Source organism: Thamnophis sirtalis, unplaced genomic scaffold, assembly GCF_051295495.1.
Source record: "Thamnophis sirtalis isolate CommonGarterSnake01/CBP01778 unplaced genomic scaffold, rThaSir2_p1.2 scaffold_5, whole genome shotgun sequence".
NCBI classification, from domain to species: domain Eukaryota; kingdom Metazoa; phylum Chordata; class Lepidosauria; order Squamata; family Natricidae; genus Thamnophis; species Thamnophis sirtalis.
Genome location: NW_028261385.1, coordinates 21,786,948 through 21,807,400, shown reverse-complemented (window position 1 = coordinate 21,807,400; position 20,453 = coordinate 21,786,948). Strand labels below are relative to the sequence as shown.

Here is a 20,453-nt window from a genome sequence, read left to right as displayed (position 1 = left end):
CTGCCTCTTCTCAATTACTTTTCATCTTTCTCTAGCTTTTTTTTTTTTTTTGCTTGTAACTTATTGATTCCCTCATCACCCAAAGCCTTAAAAGAGGAAGAAAAGAAGAAGAACAATATCAATATCAAATATTGATATTCTTGTGAGTTTGGTGGTCAAGGTTTAACTTAATGCCCCACAATCAGGCCAGCCAGGAGAAGACTCATTCGAGAAGGTCATGACATTTTGCCAGGGTTGAAATAAGGTGGAATAAATTTTGCCTGCCAAAAAAGAAGTGGAGCGCTTTACGTTCATAATATGGGTATGTTGCAACATTTCCTTCCTACTTTAGCGTGAGCACATGCTTCTTCAGGCACACCCTGGAACATAGGTATTCAAGAGTCTTGTTTATGTGATGAGTAGGGAAGGTATGAATGAACAGGTGAACCAAGCAACCCTCCTTCCTTCCTACTTCATTGAGGAATTGAATGCCAATCTCTTGGGCATATTATCCCTGAAGGTCCAAGTTCAGATTATGCTAACTGCATTATCCCATCCCTTGCATGAGTAGTTGAACTTTTTTTTTTGACAAATGGACCTTAGAGCTCATTTAAAGCAATAAGTCTAGACTCTAGGCTGACAGGCTGTGGTGTGGGGAAGGCAATAGGTACTTTTCAGTCCAAATTTATTTGATTGCTGAAATGTGTCAATGCAGTTCTTTCTTAATGTCTGCTCCGTATTATGGATGGGTTTTAGGTAAGACTCTTGATAGGCTTCCCTGATATATTTGTGCTAAATCATAAATAAGTAAACAGTGCAAAAGTGGAGGGGAAATTGTGTCTGCAGCAACAACTTTCTGCAGGGCCTCTCCTTTCTCAGTCCCTTGGAACTGGAGGCCATAAGGGAGAAATAACCTCAAGCTAATTTTTGTCTTTTGATCTCAAGACAACACAAGGATACGATAACATTATTTACAATTACCCTTGGATACTTTGAAATTAGTTGGCTATAATTCTGATCTGAATGTGACTGGACTCTAGAGATACCCATGACCCAGGGTTTACATAACTCAATTTTTAGGACTTACACAACACATTCAGCCATAAAGTAACCACTATCTAGAATCTCATGACAGCTACACTTCATTGTGGCTGTTTTCGATGTGACTTGTGAACATAGCCACTGTGTCTTTAACTCAGAGTCACCGTGGCTCAGTGGTTAGAATCAGTGGTGAGATCCTCCTGGTTTAACAACCGGTTCAGTGATTGCACAATTTGTGCGGGAGCGCATGTTGTGTGCGCATGCACAGTTTGAAGAAATCTTCACTTCTGGGTTTCTTTGGAGGAGTAACACAGCTGATTCGTGTGGCGAATCAGCAGAGGAGGTAAAGGTAGGAAAATAGCACGGGTGGCCCTTTCTGATCATCGGGGCTAACCGGTTCGCTCCCAGCAGATTGTTGGAGCTGCCGGTTCGCCCAAACTGGTAGAATCCCACCTCTGGTTAAAATGCAGTACTGCAGGCTACTTCTCCTGACTGCCGACTGCCTGCAATTTGGCAGTTCAAATCTCACCAGGCTGAAGATGGAATCAGCTTTCCATCCTTCCGAGGTCGGTAAAATGACGACTCAGATTTTTGGGGGCAACATGCTGACTCTGAAACCGCTTAGAAAGGGCTGTGAAGCGGTATATAAGTCTAAGTGCTGTTGCTATTTCTATTACCTCTGGCAAATGTACTCATGAATCAATCTTCACTCTATTTGTTGCTTCTCTTTCTTTCTCATCATTGCCCTCTCCTTCTTTGCCTAAAATAGTTGGTGAACAGACCAACCATAAAAAGCTTAGTGTTCTTCCTTCATATCATCATCTTTGTGAGGCCCAGGGAGCAAGAAATACATCAACAATTAGATTGCATTTGTGAAGAGAAGCAACTGAAGGGGGAGCCTCTAAACAGGATTCTGGTGGGTTGTGTACCTTTGGCTAGTACCAAACCATTATTTGGTACCACACTATTCATACTGAACAACTGATGTTGCCCCTTCTTTCTTCTATGGCAAAGCATTTGGGAAGCCCAGAACTACCAGAGAGGAAGAAGATTTAAAAGCCTCTTCTTTGAGCAGTTTTCAAAAGTGGAAGGGGACAAGAGGAGAGAATATATATATTTTTATTCCAGCTTTCTAGTCTATCTACCTTACGGTCCTGGAATTCCTTCTTTCAGGTGGTCTCCCATCCAAATATTTACAATCCTGACCCTGCTTAACTTCAAAGCGTAGATGAGGTTGATCAGATACCATCATGGCTGAGATTAAAGACACAGTGGCTATAAAACACCACAAACTAATTGCATACACTGTGTCCATGAAGTAGGAGTGTCCAGTCTGGGTCTAGTAATCATATTCTGGAAGAAGGCTATAGCAAAACTGTTTCCATAATACTTCCACGAAAAATACACAAAAGTGCAAAACTTCATTTAAGGGCCTCTTTGTCTTATGATAGCATGAGAAGTTAGAAAAACTGTTTAGGTGACTGAACCATGGCTAACCATGGTTCAGGATGCTATAAGTTGCACAACATTTTCAGAGATTCTTCCCATCCTGCTTACAATCTTTTTGGACTGCTGCCTTCTGGCAGAAGATACAGAACAATTAAAACTAGGACCACACGTCTTCTGAATAGCTTTTATCCCACAGCTATAATTGCACTCAACAATGAACTAAAGGGCCACCATTAGTGGGCTGTTGGACAGCATTACTTGGTCTGTTGTGTGGATGCTTGGATGGTTTAGGGGCGGGGAATTTTTGGTGGGTGGGGGTGTGTTTGGGGGGTTTTGTGTGTTGGGCCTGGTCTCTGGGTGTTATGTGAATTTCATTGTATGGGTGCACTGTGTATGTACCATGACAATAAATTAAATTAAATTAAATAAGTATAAAAGCTGAGGGATCAACAGAAAGGAATTGTCTCATAGCCCTGGTGGTGAAGGTGCTTTGGAACAAGTCTTCTAGCATACAATTATTTTGGAGTGGGAAGGCTGAGCAAAGAATGGAAGGGAGAATAGATACAAACAGACACAGAGGATGACTTTGTTGGCAGCTTATCTCATAAACAGCAACACAGCCCAGCTGGCAAGAAATCCTGGAAGAAGCTTTTCAAATCATTTAATCACACACTATAAATGAACACTGGACATTCCTCTTTGCTTCCAAGATATAATATTTACACAAGGCTGGCATTAAGGATACCTTACTGAAATCTGTGCAGTTCTTGCTCCCTCGGTCTTGTCCAACTAAGTGTGACTGATACACACATGCACATTTGTTTGCAAAATGCTGTAGGAGAACTAGAAATTGGTACTTTATTCTTTTATAACTCTCCTAAGCATCCTTTGCTTTATCCTTCTGAACCCGTGGAACGTTCTGTATAGGCTTCCAGTGGTTCCCAAACTTGGCAACTTTAAGACTTGTGGACTTCAACTCCCAGAATTCTCCAGCCAGCTCTTAGACAGACACCATGGAGCGTACTTGTGATGAAAGATGCACAGATCTGTATATCTAAGGGCCATGTTTACAGTTTGTGGTATCAATCAGATAAAAGTTGGTTGAAAAGTTGGTTGTTGTTGAAGCTCTGACGTCCTTTTGAATTTTGGAGTGCCGTCTAAGCCCAGATCAAGCATTAAAGATGCTTAGAACTCTTAACTTTCTGACAGCTTAAATCAAGAAAAATAACAGGACTCAACCTAGAACCGTGATGGTGAACCTATGGCATGTGTGCCATAGGTTGCCCCGCCATCTCAAGAGTGCATGCAGGCGCTGGCCAACTGATTTTGGCCTTGATTTTCGGATGTATGTCACCATTTGGAAGCTTCCCTAAAGCCTCCGGAGGGCGAAAAACCTCCCAACGCACAAACTGGAAGTTCAGAAACAGACTTCCGGTTTGCGTGTTGGTCCATTTTCACTCTCCTTAGGCTCCAAGAAAACTGTGCAGCATGCACGGGTCAGCAGGGGGGGTATGCATGCATGCGCAGGAAGTGCAGCATGGGGGGCATTAAATTATGGGGATGGGCACATGAGCCTGTGTGATAGCGTGTGAAAAAGGTTTGCCATCACTGACCTAGAACACGGAAGTAAAATTCATCCAGAATTAAGAATTAAGCCTAGAAAGAATACATAATTTTTTAAAAAACCTTGCACAGGAAGAGGTTGCCTTTAAGTGTTTACATAATTTAGGATGATGTAATTAGTTCAGGAAGTATTACTGGTCTGGTTGAATCTAAAACCTCGTGCTGAGTGGATCGTGGATGGCTGTGGCTTTCATTCCCATTGAAACCAAAGTGACTAGGAGAGAGCTTCACTCACCAGCTTGTTTTGAATCTATTGTTCCCTTGTTTTAGAAGCCTTAATCCAGGTCGTGTTGATAAACTGCTTATAATTGTTCAGTGTTAAGAGATAAGCATGCTGCAGATTTACCTGCATGGCCTTTTGCCATGAAAGACTGAAGACTTGGCAATGGGGGGAAAATTGGATGGGGAGTATTGCATGCTGGATCTCATTAAGCACCTGCAAACTCTTTTGCCTACTTTGCCCATGACCTCCAAACTGCTTGCCGTATCCAAAACTGGGGTCAAATGAAAGAAACTCGTCTCCCAATCAAAGGACAGTTTTGAAATATTTCCAGTGGAATTTAAGGCAGTCTGCACACCAGCCTGTTCTGGTGAAATGAGCTGAAAGGATGGGAAACGTCTTGATTGGTCCCAGATTGCCTGTTTGCAAGGCGGATAATGGCTTCAGTGGGGATAGGAAAATTCAGCCAAAAAGCTACGTTTTCTTCCAACTCTGCAGATGACTTTTTATCTCCTTTTTCCTGTTCTTGTCTCTGCTCAACCACTCCCCCGATCCCAGTCTTACCAGGCATGGTACCCATACAACATTTGATGCTTGGAAGTTGCCCAATTGTTGCTTTATTTGATGTGAAAGGCAGACGAACCTTCTTCTGCAAACAAGCGAGAGGCCCTTAAACTGTAACCCACTCTGAACTGAAAAAGAACGAACGAGAAGTGCATTTCGAAGACCATAAGAAACGTCAGCTCCATGGGGCATTTATAATAATCTTTGTTTGAGCAAGCCCAGAAGGTTTTATCCTTCACCAAACCAGGTAACCACACATCTGGGGCCCAGATGAGATTTTTTACAGATGTATTTAAAATCCTAAAGCCTCTCTTCTCTCCCTCCCTCCACCCTGCGAGTTGTATATTATTAGTTGAACATCTGCAAAGGAGGTACGGTTTCTGCATCTTTAGTAGAGGTGCAGCTGTACCTTTGATGAACCTTCTAAAGGAAATGAGAGAATGGCTCTCCCATTCTGCTGCTTGTAATAGCTTTCCCCGACAGGAGTTGTCCTGCTAAGAATAGAATTTCTCCTCCTTGGAAGGAAACAAAGCAAATGACTCTGGAAATCTTGAGCATTAAGGTTTATGGACAGTCAATCCATCTATTTTGCAGAATTTGATCAGGGCAGCAGGGAGTTGCTGCTGCCTTTTACTTGTAAACCTTCTTACACACACCTTATTACCAAGGTGGGAAATCTGGGAGTTTTTTGGATTGGAAGCAGTGGTGGGATTCAACTCACTTAACAACTGGTTTGCTGAAAATGTGAGTGCATGTGCATGCGCAGCTTCTGCCAGGTGGCAGAGGTCGACCGAGCAGCCTTTTGGGGCCTGCTCCACTCCATCTCTGCTCTCCGCGGCAGCTGCTGCTTCTCTCCACTGCTGCTCTAACGGGGAGAGAGAGCATCTCTTGTGCAATTTAGCAGCTGTGAGTTGCCACTTTCCTCTAAGTCCCATCTGGAAAGCGCGGGGCACAGAGGAGCGGCAGCCATGTTGAATGCTGCTTATCTGTACTGCGCATTTTCCGGATGGGACTTAGAGGAAAGTGGCGACTCACCGCTGCTAAATTACACAAGAGACGCTCTCTCTCCCAGCAAGAGCAGCAGCAAAGAGAAGCAGCTGCTGACCTGGAGACCACATGGAGCATTTCTGCGAGCAATTGAGCTTTGGCAAAGGACTGCTGCAAAATTTCTGCTGCAGAGCTTTAGATAATAACCGCCCAGTAGTTTGAGGCCAGAGGGGGGTGGCGGCATGCAAGGCTGGAGCTGGGGAATGGCACATTCCCTGATCTAGCCAAGGTGGGCAGCAAGTGGGCAACAGCTCTGGGGCAAGACTGGAGCTGGGGAATGGTGCATTCTCTGACCTGGCTGAGGCAGGTGGCGAGGACAGCGGCTCCAGAGCAAGGCCAGAGCCAGGGAATGGCATATCCCTGGGCTCCGACCCGAGACGAAGGGGGAGCAAGCGGCATGAGCAGAGCAGGCGAGGCACAGAGATTAGCTGGACTGTCTGGACCACGTGGTGAAGGAAAGATAATATATAGGGTGGGGCGGGGTGGTGTGGGCAGGGCGGGGCTAGCCAGTGGTCAATTTTACCGGTTCTCTGAACTGCGCAAAACCATAACAACCAGTTCACCTGAACCGGTCCGAACCGGTTGAATCCAACCTCTGATTGGAAGTGTTTTTCAAAAAGTGCTTTTGGGTTAAAATCCTGAAATCCTATGAATTGCAACTAATTTGTATGGTCTGACCTGGAACCAGGTTAATTTTACCTTGAGTCTGCAGGAGAGCGTCAAGTTATAACTTGTGACCAAGATTATTTTTGTTGTTGTTCTCTTTCATGTTTCTTTCTTGGTGAGTTTTCAAACACATGGTGGTATTTACATAAGTGAGTTTGTAATTTTTTTTTGGCATTTTGTATTTCTTCTGTAATGCAAAGGTAGATCCAGATGCTCACTCAATGGGCCTCATCTGCTTCTGTTTATGTCCATGAAGGAGAAACGGAATGTGAGAGGCTGCAGCATAAACGAATGACTTAAGTTCAGAAGGGAAGAAAAGCTGCATTCTTCCAAGTCAAGCTAATAATCCATACAACTCAATCTTAGTGACTCACTATCCTCACTGGAGAGAAAACACTTTAATTGAAAGGAACTGATCTGTTGCACACAGCAGAAACAATCAATTAATGCAAACTGCCTTTGCAAAATAAATTGCCAATTCATTCACAGGCATCTCTATCACCTTCCCATTCTTTTGTTCATAGAAAGGCTCTTAAGACATAATGCTATTAGTTTAGATGATTTACCGTACTTTTTGGAACCAGGAATGCATGACCTTTTATAAACTGTCACTAAAATTGCTGGAATTGGGTATGTCTAGTTTAATGAAAAGAAGAACTAGGGGGGACATGATAGCAGTGTTCCAATATCTCAGGGGTTGCCACAAAGAAGAGGGAGTCAAACTATTCTACAAAGCACCTGAAGGCAGGACAAGAAGCAATGGATAGAAACTAATCAAGGAGAGAAGCAACTTAGAACTAAGGAGAAATTTCCTGACAGAACAATTAATCAGTGGAACAACTTGCCTCCAGAAGTTGTGAATACTCCATCACTGGAAGTTTTTAAGAAGATGTTGGCTAGCCATTTGTTTGAAGTGGTCTAGGGTTTCCTGCCAAAGCAGGGGGTTGGACTAGAAGACCTCCAAGGTCCCTTCCAACTCTGTTATTCTATTATAAAAGTTTTGGAAATCCTCTGCAAGAGAGCTGTAATCTAGTGTCTGTCATAGCTGTCACAAACGGGAACCATCCTCTTCTAAATTCAGGCATCACTACTCAGCTATTGTATATGTGGCAGATTAGAAGGTCAAAAAGACAGTGGCAAAGGCGCCTGGCAGTGCCAGCCCAGAAACATTGTTAATTAAACATAGGGCAGAGTAACAACTTGGCAGATTAACAGAGTTAGAAGGGCCTCTGGAGGTCTTCTAGTCAAAGCCCCTGCTCAAGTAGGAAACCTTATACCATTTCAGTCGACAGTCAAATGGGGAGTGACTTCCACCTCCGATCCATTGCAGGAAGCCATCATGAACTCATAGCTGCCCTCCAGCTATACTTCCCACTGCTCAAAATTAGTTGTTGTCTAACTTAGATAATTCACTTGGGCAGAGGGAAAGGAAACATGGGCCAATCCTTCCTCTGCCATGCCCACCAAGCCATGCCCACAGAACGGGTAGTAAAAAAATTTGAAATTCAATTTTTTTTACTACCCGTTCTGTGGGCATGGCTTGGTGGGCGTAGCAGAGGAAGGATACTGCAAAATCCCCATTCCCTCCCCACTCCTGGGGGAAGGATATTGCAAAATCCCCATTCCCAACCCACTCCAGGGGAAGGATACTGCAAAATCCCCACTCCTGGGGGGAGGATATTGCAAAATCCCCATTCCCACCCCAGTCCAGGGGAAGGACACTGCAAAATCCCCACTCCCTTCCCACTCCTGGGGGAAGGATATTGCAAAATCCCCATTCCCACCCCAGTCCAGGGGAAGGACACTGCAAAATCCCCACTCCCTTCCCACTCCTGGGGGAAGGATATTGCAAAATCCCCATTCCCACCCCACTCTAGGGGAAGGATACTGCAAAATCCCCACTCCTGGGGGGAGGATATTGCAAAATCTCCATTCCCACCCCACTCTAGGGCTGGTCAGAGGTAGCATTTGCTGGTTCTTTGAACTACTGAAAATTTCTGCTACCGGTTCTCCAGAACCTGTCAGAACCTGCTGAATTTCACCCCTGTGCATAACAAAACTTGAACTTTGTGGTTTTTTCCTTAAGAGCAGATGCTAAGGCCGCCAATGATTCAAGAATAATGATAATAAAATAGAATGATCTCGTCTTCAAAGTAGTATTTTTAAGTAGCCCCTGTACTCCATATAGTCCGGCTAAATACCCGAAACAGATTACTGTTCCCAAGCTAAGGAAGACCCTAACCTTGGCATATTCTTCCATTGATGGTTTTAGAAGGAGATGCAGAGGCAACTCATTTAAATCCAGACTCTGCCTATGTCAGTGTTTTTCAACCACTGTGCCGTGGCACACTAGTGTGCCGTGACATAGTGTAAGGTGTGCCGTGGGAAAAACACCCGCTATATAGTCAATATAGGCACAGAGTTAATTTTTTTAAACATTTTCTAATGGTGGTGTGCCTCGTGATTTTTTTCATGAAAAAAGTGTGCCTTTGCACAAAAAAGGTTGAAAAACACTGGCCTATGTGATGAAAAAGGCAATGAAATTATTGCATGGTCCATTTTATACTGATTTTCACTGGGAATTGTTAACCCCACACCTAATTAAATATGTTTGTCTCTCAGGTTAGTTTTATTGAAAACCTTTCCTTTCAAATTCCAATGATTCTGTTTCCTAAAGCATAGCCAAATTTTGTCATGCAGTATGCAAGAAGTGCAGAGAGTTTGATTGACCCATTTACTGAATTGGTATGCATGTAAGTTGTTTTTATGGACTGATCATTGTCTACAATAAAGATTTTTCTTCAAAGAAATTGTGCTTCTAATATCATTGAGTGTGCAAGGTATAATTCTATATTTTGAAGTGTTTTGGATTGTAAGGATTAAAATGGAGCGTTTCATTGGCAACTATTGGGTGAGGTTCTGGCAATGTTTAAGACAGGGGTCCTCAAACTTTTTAAACAGGGGGCCAATTCACGGTCCCTCAAACTGTTGGGGGGCCAGACAAGCTGGGTGGACATTGCTAAGTAGTCATGTGACTGGGTGAGCATAGCCAATTTAGCAGTCCAAACAATATACAATGCTCTTGGGAGTGGAAAGCAGGTTCAGGAAGGGATGTGGCTGCCTTGGATTGTGTATGAGGGACTTGTGTGTGTGTGCATGTGTGTGTGTCCCTCCCTCCTTCTCTCTCTGGACAGGGAGGCAAAAAACAGGCCGGTTTTTGACTTCCAGAGGCCTCTACACATCCTGTTTTTGGCCTCTATGGCCTCCAGAAGGCGGGTGAGGGCCAATGGGTAGACGGGGTGATGTGGGCAGGGCAACCTTGTAGTCCCACGCGAGCCGGATTAATGGCTTCAGTGAACCGTATCCAGCCCACGGGCCATAGTTTGAGGACCCCTGGTTTAAGAGGATATGAAATGGTGCAGCTCAGACAGACAGGTTTTTTCATCAGGGCTAATGACTAGGCTGTGAAAGAACTGCTGGAACAAAACACTCTAGTAACAGGCAATTGTGATACACTATCCAAAATATGGATTGTGGGTCTTGCCAAAATAGACAGGACCTTGAAAGCATGTCATTTGGTTCAAGAGAATCCTGGATACAATTATTCTGCTGGGCTTCTGTCTTCCATTGGCGAATTCTGATTTACCAGACAGCAAAGAACAACCATTCACTAGATAAGGGTACATGCAGCTAAATGTTCCCATATTTCTAAATGATGCTAGGAGGAGATCATCTCCAGAAAAAAGGAACACATTTATGCTTTCCATTTATGTATGTTGATATTACGTATTAGACATAATTTTAAGGTAGAGAGATATTTATACAGTATTTTTCACTTTACTGGGCAAAATTGTGACTAGGAACCTGCTGCTGTCCGAATGGAAATGGTTGCTGAACAATTTTAGGGCTCAACTTTTCATTTTAAAGTAAGAATTAATTGGGTTATGGATGGATGGATGAGTAATGATGATGATGATGGATAGATGATAATGAGAGAGTGGGGGGAGAATAACAAATGCTAATAAAATAAAATAGGGCTTATGGCCATTACATTGTAGAAAACTTGGGTGATCCAAAGTAGGGACAATAAATAGAGCTCCAGAATCTTGACCAATATTCTATTATTAAGTTCTCATTCCCATTCCAGATTTTTTTAAAACCATTGTTTCCCCTACATTTTATACATGAACTCCAGTTTTATGGGGAGCTGTGGTGTCTTGGAATGAAAGACACCAAGAAAAGTTATGGCTCACTTTTAATAAACAATTAAATGCCAAGCATTGTGCTTGCTATTATATCGATCATTAAAATGGTTGCATTTAGAGTAAAGTAAGAGTAGAGTAGAGTAGAATAGAATAGAACAGAACAGAACAGAACAGAACAGAACAGAACAGAACTCTTTATTGGCCAAGTGTGTTTAGACACACAATAAATTTGTCTTTGGTGTATATGCTCTCTGTGTACAGGAAAAAAATAGAATACATTCATCAAGAATCATAAGATACAACACTCAGTGATAGTCATAGGTTACTATTAAGCAATCAAATTATATTAGGAAACAAAGCAATATAAATCATAAAGATACAAGCAATATGGTTATAGTCTTAAGTGGGAAGAGATAGGTACTAGGAAGGATGAGAAGAATAATAGTAATACAGTCTTAGTAAATTATTTGACAGTGTTGTGGGAATTAGCTGTTTAGCAGAGTGATGGCATTCAGGGGAAACTCCTTGTGTCTAGTTGTTCTGGTGTGCAGTGCCCTATATATAAATATATATATACAGTATATATATTTACAATAGATAGGGAAGGCCAGGTTAGGAAAGAGAGGTGGAGTTGAACACAGATGGCACTCCAAGGGAAGAAGAGGTGAAAACTAATGTATGTCTCCCATTTGCCAGGGTCTTGTGCTGGAAGGGACTCTAAGATGAATTTATGGGATATGATGACTGTCTGCGTGGTGCTACTCAACTCGATCTCGACCTTTCCGCTTCCCGCTGGTAAGAGACCTCCTGAAAAGGCCCGCTCAGTGCTAGGAAGAGCTGAAGAAGACCACACTACCAGCAGGCTGCCGAATCCCTACGCTGGCCCAATGGATTGTAAGCACACATTCCACTTTCTTGCTGCCACTTCTTGTTGTTTTTACAGCTGCTTACTGGCCTTCGGCTTTTCTTTCCTGTTTTTTGGTCCTTTTGAGATGACCCAGTCAGCTCTGCCCTCCAACAGAGTCTCAGATGGGGATGGGCAGATGGGGGCTAAGGAAGAAACAGTCAAGGGATTGCCATTGTTGCCCCATAGCACAAGGTAGACTAGAGCTAAAGGCATTCCTGCAAATCAGTATGATGTAAGTTGCTGCTGCTTTGCTTACTTGGAATACTGCATCCAGTTTTGGTCACCACATTGTAGAAAAGTTGTGGAGACTCTAGAAAGAGTGCAGAGAAGAGCAACAAAGATGATTAGGAGACTGGAGACTAAAACATATGAAGAACTGGGTATGTCTAGTTTAATGAAAAGAAGGACTAAGGGTGACACAATAGCAGTGTTCCAATATCTCAGGGGTTGCCCCAAAGGGGCAAGAGGGAGTCAAGCTATTCTACAAAGCACCTGAGGGCAGGACAAGAAACAATGGGTGGAAACTAATCAAAGAGAGAAGCAACCTAGAACTAAGGAGAAATTTCCTGACAGTTAGAACAATTAATCAGTGGGACAACTTGCCTCCAGAAGTTGTAAATGCTCCAATACTGGATGTTTTTAGGAAGATGTTGGATAACCATTTGTCTGAAGTGGTGTAGGGTTTCCTGCCTAAGCAGGGGATTGGACTGGAAGACCTCCAAGGTCCCTTCCAACTCTGTAATTCTATTCTATTCTTTTCAGCAGATTAGCTTCCTATATCTTTTTTTTTTAACTAATCTTTTCCAAGTTGGGTTGATCAGGAAGCTTGGGTCTTCTGTATAAATTGTTAAACAGAAGCCACCTTGCAGAGATTGTTTCCTTGAGATTGGCTTCAGATCAAGAGCATTACAATTTATAGGTTTAATCTTATTTATTCAAGACCTACCGAATAATGAAATGGTAGAAACAATGGAAAATAAAAAGCAGACAAAAGACTTATCTGGGTTTGACAGTGGCACAGGGAAAATTGTAAAGGGAGGATATGTCCCAACAAAGAATAGATAAAGGATTAAAAGAAAAGGAAACGGCTAGACAGGAATGGAGAAGATAGAGAAAAAAGGAAGGAGTGATAAGAGAAAAGAGGAAGAGAAGACAGGGAGACAGGGAATATGCCAAAAGATGCAGCAGTGGATGGAGAAGAAAAAATATATACCCAGTAGAAAAAGTAGTTTAGAGTTTGGGATAAAAGGCTCACTAGGAAGAAATCAGATATTTATAAATTGCTATGTGGAGAATATAAAGTAGAGGTATGTGATTTACTCTTTTACATGATAATTAAACTGAGTTGCTAATTGATTGAATAAGATAATGGAAAGATAATTAAATATAGGTTAAAATATATGAAATATGGACACATATAGAACTTTTAAGAAGATGAACAAAAGTGAGGTTCGTATTGCTTGTTATTTTTTATAGCAGATCAACGGAATTGTAATAAGCATTGAACAGCAAGATTGTAATTTAAAGACAATTAAATGTAAGATAAGTAAAGATATGGAAAAATGGAGGGGGAACTTGAAACATACTTATAATGGAAAATTATTGAGATTATAAAGAACTAAAAATTTGGAGCGTATAATGATGTATAACTATACAATATTATGATGAGAATAACTGGAAATTGTAACCAGGTCCACATTCTGGCCAAAAATAAGTTTTCTTGGGGGGGGGGAGTTAAAAATATAATTGCTATATACGTATACTTTTTTCTTTCAAAAAAAGGAGGATATATGTTAAAATTAAAGATGTTTATTGAAATGAATTATAAATACCATCAACATAAAATGGAGCCCACTCACATGCCAAAATACACCATGCAAATGAGATGAAGAGTGTGGAAGAGAGGAGAGACAAGAGGAAGAAGAGAGGGTTAGGAGATAGGGCAGGAGGGGGGAGAAAGAAGGAGTGGAAAGAGGAGAGAGGAGAAGGAGAGAGGAAGGGGAAGTAGAGAAGGGAAGGATGACAGAGGGAAGAAAGGAGGTAGGGAGGAGGAGAGAGGGAGATGAAAGTGATGGATAGGGTACAAATATGGTGTATGGGGAGCAGAAGAGCCAATAATAGTGCTTGGGGGTTGATGGTAAGACATAAAAATTGACATAAATATTTAATAATACAAAATAGTGTTGATGTAACAGTATAGATGTGGTTATTTGTATGAAAATGAAAAAATAAAAAACTTTATTACAAAAAAAACACCTACCAAATTCAGCTGGGCCAATTCCCATGTGCATTGAGTTGCATCCTGCGAATGAAAGCCAGATTTTCTTGAAATCAAAGTTCAAATTAATCTTGGGATTTTCATGATGAAATGAAATATTTTCACTGGCGATATACACTGCTGACTCTCTTGGAACGTAGTGCAGCTTTCTATTCACTTTCCCTTCACATGTATGTGGAAGTATGGATAGAGTAGGGAACAGGATTGTACTGCAATCTGTACAGGGAAGGCCATGTTCACTAACAGGGGTGTCAAACTCAATTTCATTGAGGGCCACATCAGGGTTGTGTTTGACCTTGGAGGGGTAGGGGTTGGGCGTGGCCATGGTGGGCATAACGTGGGACTCATTTCAGGGGCACCTGCTGTGGTCAAGTGCTAATGCAGGGCTTCCCAGAGATCCTTCCTCACATTATAATCTTCCTTCCTTTTTTCCTTCCTTCCTTCCTTCCTTCCTTCCTTCCTTCCTTCCTCCCTCCCTCCCTCCCTTCCTTTTATTCTTTTTCCTTTCCTCTTCATTCTCCTTTCTTCTTCCTTCCTCTCTCCTTATTATTTCTTCCTTGCTCTCTTCCCATCTTTCCTTCCTTTTCTTTGTCTTTCCTCTTTCCCTTTCTTTTTTCCCTGTCCCTTCTTACATGCTTAAATGCAAAACATTTCTCCTTTTGTTTTCTTTTTAGTTTGTTTTGATAGCCTTCTGCCAGCGAAAATGGCCATTTTGCTGGTACAGGCACCACAGGCCAGTGCTTTGCTGTTTCCAGGCTGGCCCCGTGGGCCGGATCCCGCCCAAGGGCCTTCAGTTTGACACCCCGGTTCTATAGCATTCATGCAGTTGGTGATGTATATCAGTGGTGGGTTGCTGCCGGTTTTACTACTGGTTCACAACCTGCGTACAATGCACTTGATTCTGTTTCCTAGAGTACTACGTTGCATGAGAATTTAATATTATGTATGTGGCAGCAATCTGCCTTTCCACCCTCAAAACTTTAAAAGAATAATGCTTTTCTAGTGATCCGTGTTTCTCAACCTTAGCAAATTTAAAATGTGTGGACTTCAACTTCTAGAAATGTTACAAGCTGGGGAATTCTGGAGCTTGAGGCCCACACATCTTAGTTGCCAAGGTTGTGAAACACTATTGCGGATAGTTATGCCTTGCAATGGATGTGCCTCACTCTGTTGTAACACAAAGAGGACCAAAAAGCAGCTTCTTATGAGCAAATGAGATGTACTCCGTGAATTGTAGCCACCCCTTGGGCTCCTCGGGTGGGTTTTATTGTGCTTGGAGCAAATTATACAGTAGTCTTCCACTGTTGCTTTCTGGTGACATAGGGATTCTCAGCCATTTTTGCCTCTTCAGCATCTTTCCAACAGATGCAAAACCACATCTGCATTCTTCCACTTTTCTGCCTTGCCTGTTCCTCCTTCTCTGTCTTTCCACTGGAATCTTTCCTGGGTTTCCCTCTTCACTTTTTTTGGAAGGAAGCCACAGGAATGATGCAAGTTAGCCAAAATGTTTAAACTTTTGTCATGCTTTCTTCCTTCTACCACACTAACTACTATAATTCTTCAATTGTTGACTGTTTGACTCAATTGTTGATTTTTTTTCTGTATGATGAAGGCATTCATACCCAAATAGACTTTCTAGAAAGTCTCAGGTTTCTCTTTTCTTTAGAACCCCTCTTTAGTCGCTTTAGGGAAATATGGTAGTGTAATGAAAAATCATAAATAAAAATTTCTGACAATAAATGCCAGAAGTAAGCTGTCATTGTCCAGTCAGTTATGATCATTGCTATTAATTATTTCTTGTAAAGTGATTTAAATCTTAATTAATTTCTTCATACATCAACCTAACATTGTGAAGGCTGGGCTAGGAAACTATTACCGTATTTTTCGGAGTACAAGACACACCTTTGTCCCTCAAAAAAGGGAGTGAAAATCTGGGTGCATCTTATACACTGAATACAGCCTCCTTTGCAAAAATGGCTGTGCATAGCCATTAGGAGGCTTCCAGAATGCTCCTGGGGGCTTCGGGGGGGGCAAAAATAACCAAAAAATGGGCCATTTTTGCTTGTTTTGCCCCTCCCAGCCCCCAGGAGCACTCTATAAGCCTCCTAAAGACTATGCATACCCTTTTTTAATTAAAAAACGGGCCCGTTTTCACGAAAAATGGGCCATTTTGGTGAGGTCTGCAGAGTGCAAAATAATTTGCCTCTTCAAAATCTTGGTGCATCTTATACTCTGAAAAATATGGTATTTGCAAAGAGGCTTATCAATAACCAAAAATAGTTTTCGTAAAAAATTGTATCTAGATTAACCTTAGTGTTTCTTTATAGTTAAATTCGGGAATGAGTAAAAATTAATTTAGTATCTTCTGAAACTTCAAGTTTCTGTTTATCACAGTATTGCTGTTTTGCAAGTTGAATATGCTTAGAAAATGTGATATAACAGAGTCATTGATATTCTTTTGTCTAGTCAACCACAATCAGTCATATTTGCAGTTGCTTTCTTCCTCCACAATAGATAGATAGATAGATAGATAGATAGATAGATAGATAGATAGATAGATAGATAGATAGATAGATAGATAGATAGATAGATAAGGCATGCTCAGTCAATATACATCACTGAACAAGAATCAAACCTAATGAAACAGCAGTATAACATAACTAGCTGCTCTCACTAAGCCTCCCCAAACACTAAGGGGAGACAGAGCCATGGTGGCACAGTGATTAAAATGCAGTATTGCAGGCTAACTCTGTTGACTGCCAGCAGTTCGATTCTCACCAGCTCAAGATTGACTCAGCCTTCCATCCTTCCAAGTTCAGTAAAATGAGTACCTAGATTGTTGGGGACAATATGTTGACTCTGTAAACTGTTTAGAGAGGACTGTACAGCACTGTGAAGTGGTATATAAATCTAAGTGCTATTGCTATTTTGATCTGTTCTCCCAAATAATATTTCATAAACTGGAATAACTATTATTTAATGTTATATAAGCTTTGAGGCAGGTTTTGATTCCCAATATGTATGGTTTGGATCAGGGGTGGGCTCCTGCCAGTTCTAACCTCTTCTATAGAAGAGGTTCCACAAATCTACAGTGCTGTTTAGAACCGGTTCCAGCTCTCTCCCCCCGCCCATCCGCACATCATCAAGATGAAGAGTGAGAGGAGGAATTCTGGGAGTTGAAGTCCACAAGTCTTAAAGGTGTCAAGTTTGAACACCCCTGGGTTTTTTTTTCTAAAGGGTTAGGGGTGCAAGGGTGTTGTAACTTGACAGCTTTAAGACTTGCATGCTTCGAATGCAAGAGTTTCTAAGCCAACATTTTGGTTGCTAAGCAAGAGCGTTGTTAAGTGAGTTTCATCACATTTTACAAGTAGGCAATGCCCACCCAGTCACATGACTGCCAAGCCACTCCCACTCGGTCACATGGCTGGCAAGCCATTCCCAACCGGTCACATGGCCAGCAAGCCACTCCCACAAAGCAGGCCACACCTACAGAAGAGGTTCTAAAAAATTTGAAACCCACCACTGGTTTGGATTGAGGTTGTCTCTATTAGCTGCTGTTTCAATGGATTGCTCATGTGCACAGTGATACTGCTGCCCTGTACACAAAAGTATGCTTCTGAATCTCTCAATCCTCCTGTTGTAGAGATACTATGTAGGAAAATGTCTAGGAACTTTCAGAACAATTAAGGACATATAAGGCCTTCTATCTTTCTTTCTCTGCACAGGTAGAACTTGACCCATTTACATTGAAATTGGGTAAAATTTCAGTTGTTACTTTGGCTGGCCTGTTGGCTGTTCTGATGACATGAGCCAGCTATTGAGTAAAAAAGGAGAAAAGAAACTTCAGTGTCGGCCTTGAAGAGAAACTGCACTTATCACAAGGCCTGATGAGCTGCTCTGGCTGGCCAGAGCTTTTGTGAGGAGATTTTGGAGACAGCAGTCCCATTGTTCCAGTCTGCTACATAGCTGGGGCGGGGTGTCACCCACCTCCACTGAGGGGGCCATGCTACTAGTCTGACTAAAAATAGAAGAGGGAAGGAGGAGAGAGAAGAGAAAAAGTATGTGCATAAAATTAACCGAGTGGCAGGAGAAGAAAGTTGAAGAGAGAAGTTAAATGTGTGGACCACACACTTAATTTCCTGGTTGGAAAGGGGGAGATGATCAGCTGTTTGTGGCAAAGCCCTGTCTCTGGGGGAAGGACTGGGCAGATGACCCTGAGAAAGATTCTTCTGTCAGCAAAGATATTCAGTAGATATTCAGCTGAGCAGGAGAAGATCAAGCCATCTTTAGCATGTTATTGTAAAAGGGGGAAGGAATTGAGAGAAAAAGAGAGGAAGCAAGAGAGACACAGATGGATAGTCTCTGGGGACTTAGGAGGATCCAGTATTGTGCTATAGGTAAAATTAAAGGTTCCCCTCGCACCAGTGGTGGGTTGCTAATCCTGTTCCAACTGGTTTGGTTGGAACAGGGCCAGCGGCGTCCTTGTGCACACGCACAGTTCACGCATGCGTCTTAGCGCCTGCGTGATGCTCCAGCTGCTCGCAGAGAATCGCGCAGGCGCTGTATGTGCCATCCAGCTGCTTGCGGAGAATTGCGCAGGCGCTGTATGTGTCATGCACCTGCGTGGAAGCGCAGAAGCCTTCAAAGACCGGTAAGGAGTGCGGGCGGGCGGGTGGGCCCTTCGCCGTTCCTGGAAGTTACTTACTTCCGGGTTTGCCAACCAACCGGTTCGCGGGGACCGCTGCGTTGAAACCCACCCCTGCCTCGCACATACACTATATTGCCAAAAGTATTCGCTCACCTGCCTTTACTCGCATATGAACTTACTGTAAGTAACATCCCATTCCTAATCCATAAGGTTCAATATGACCTCGGCCCACCCTTTGCAGCTATAACAGCTTCAACTCTTCTGGGAAGGCTGTCCCCAAGGTTTAGGAGTGTGTTTATGGGAATCTTTGACCATTCTTCCAGAAGCGCATTTGTGAGGTCACACATTGATGTTGGACAAGAAGGCCTGGCTCTCAGTCTCCGCTCTAATTCATCCCAAAGGTGTTCTATCGGGTTGAGGTCAGGACTCTGTACAGGCCAGTCCAGTTCATCCACACCAGACTCTCTCATCCATGTCTTTATGGACCTTGCTTTGTGCATTGGTGCACAGTCATGTTGGAAGAGGAAGGGGCCAGCTCCAAACTGTTCCCACAGAGTTGGGAGCATGGAATTGTCCAAAATGTCTTGTTATGCTGAAGCATTCAGAGTTCCTTTCACTGGAACTAAGGAGCCAAGCCCTTAGTGGAAGTGATTGGAACACCTGATTCTGATTATTTGGATGGGTGAGCGAATAATTTTGGCAATATAGTGTATGTGGTAGTCGTTCCCGACTTTAGGGGGTGGTGCCCATCTCTGTTTCAAAGCTGAAGAGCCAGCGCTGTCCGAAGATGTCACCATGGTCATGTGTCCGGCATGACTCAACATTGAAGGCACACGGAACACTGTTATATACTTGCTCTAAATACATGCTGTAAATATCACCATATAGCAAAATGCATATTTTTTTGTGTCAACTGCCCCCTTGTAAAATAACACATGTTAGTTCGAAAAAAGGAACCCCATCACACTGCAATAGATTGGCAGCAAATGTGGCAGCATTCCTTCAGTATTTTATCTCCATCCTTACTGGCACCAAGCAAACCATGAGGGATATTGATGGAACTAACGTGTCCAGCTTTAGATATAACCATACGTCAGGGAGAAAATCTGAAAGGAAAAAAAGTAACTTCTGTAGGAGAAACCCTGCATTCCGTCATATTTGCACAGCAACCCTGCACAGATGTGGCAAATTAGCTGTTCAATAGAAAAAGGCAGGTCAAAATCTATTGTTCTTTCGCAAGATGCTGAGCTTGTCGATCAGAAAGGTCGGCAGTTTGGTGGTTCGAATCTCTAGCGCCGCGTAACGGAGTGAGCTCCCATTACTTGTCCCAGCTTCTGCCAACTAACAGTTCAAAGGCATGTAAAAATGCAAGTAGAAAAATAGGTACCACCTTTGGTGTTTAGTCATGCTGGCTACATGACCACAGACAACGTCTTTGGACAGCGCTGGCTCTTCAGTTTTGAAATGGAGATGAGCACCGCCCCCTAGAGTTGAGAACGACTAGCACATATATGCGAGGAGAACCTTTACCTTTACCTGTGGTTGCTGATTTTATACTGCAACCAATTTTGGTCACCATATTACAAAAAAAGATGTTGAGACTTTGGAAAAGGTTCAGAGAAGAGCAACTAAAATGCTCAAAAGGCTGGAGACTAAAGCATATGAAGAACAGCTGCAAGATCTGGGTTTGGCTACTCTAAAGAAAAGAAGAATTAGGGGTGACATGATAGCAGTGTTTCAGTGTTTGAGGGGCTGCCACAAAGAAGACGGGGTCAAATTATTCTCCAAAGGAGCGGAGGTCAGGACAAGAAGCAATGGTTGGAAAC

The 20,453-nt window shown here is 42.6% G+C and overlaps 1 protein-coding gene across 1 annotated transcript in view; it reads left to right on the top strand.

Annotated features, from left to right (window-relative positions):
- Positions 1-20,453, top strand: part of GDNF (glial cell derived neurotrophic factor) — a 40,905-nt gene that overhangs the window by 12,259 nt on the left and 8,193 nt on the right. The window contains exon 2 of the mRNA XM_087715069.1: positions 11,491-11,688. Coding sequence (XP_087571195.1) covers positions 11,517-11,688 — 172 coding nt within the window. The 5' untranslated portion in view covers positions 11,491-11,516. The remainder of the gene's footprint in view (positions 1-11,490; positions 11,689-20,453) is intronic.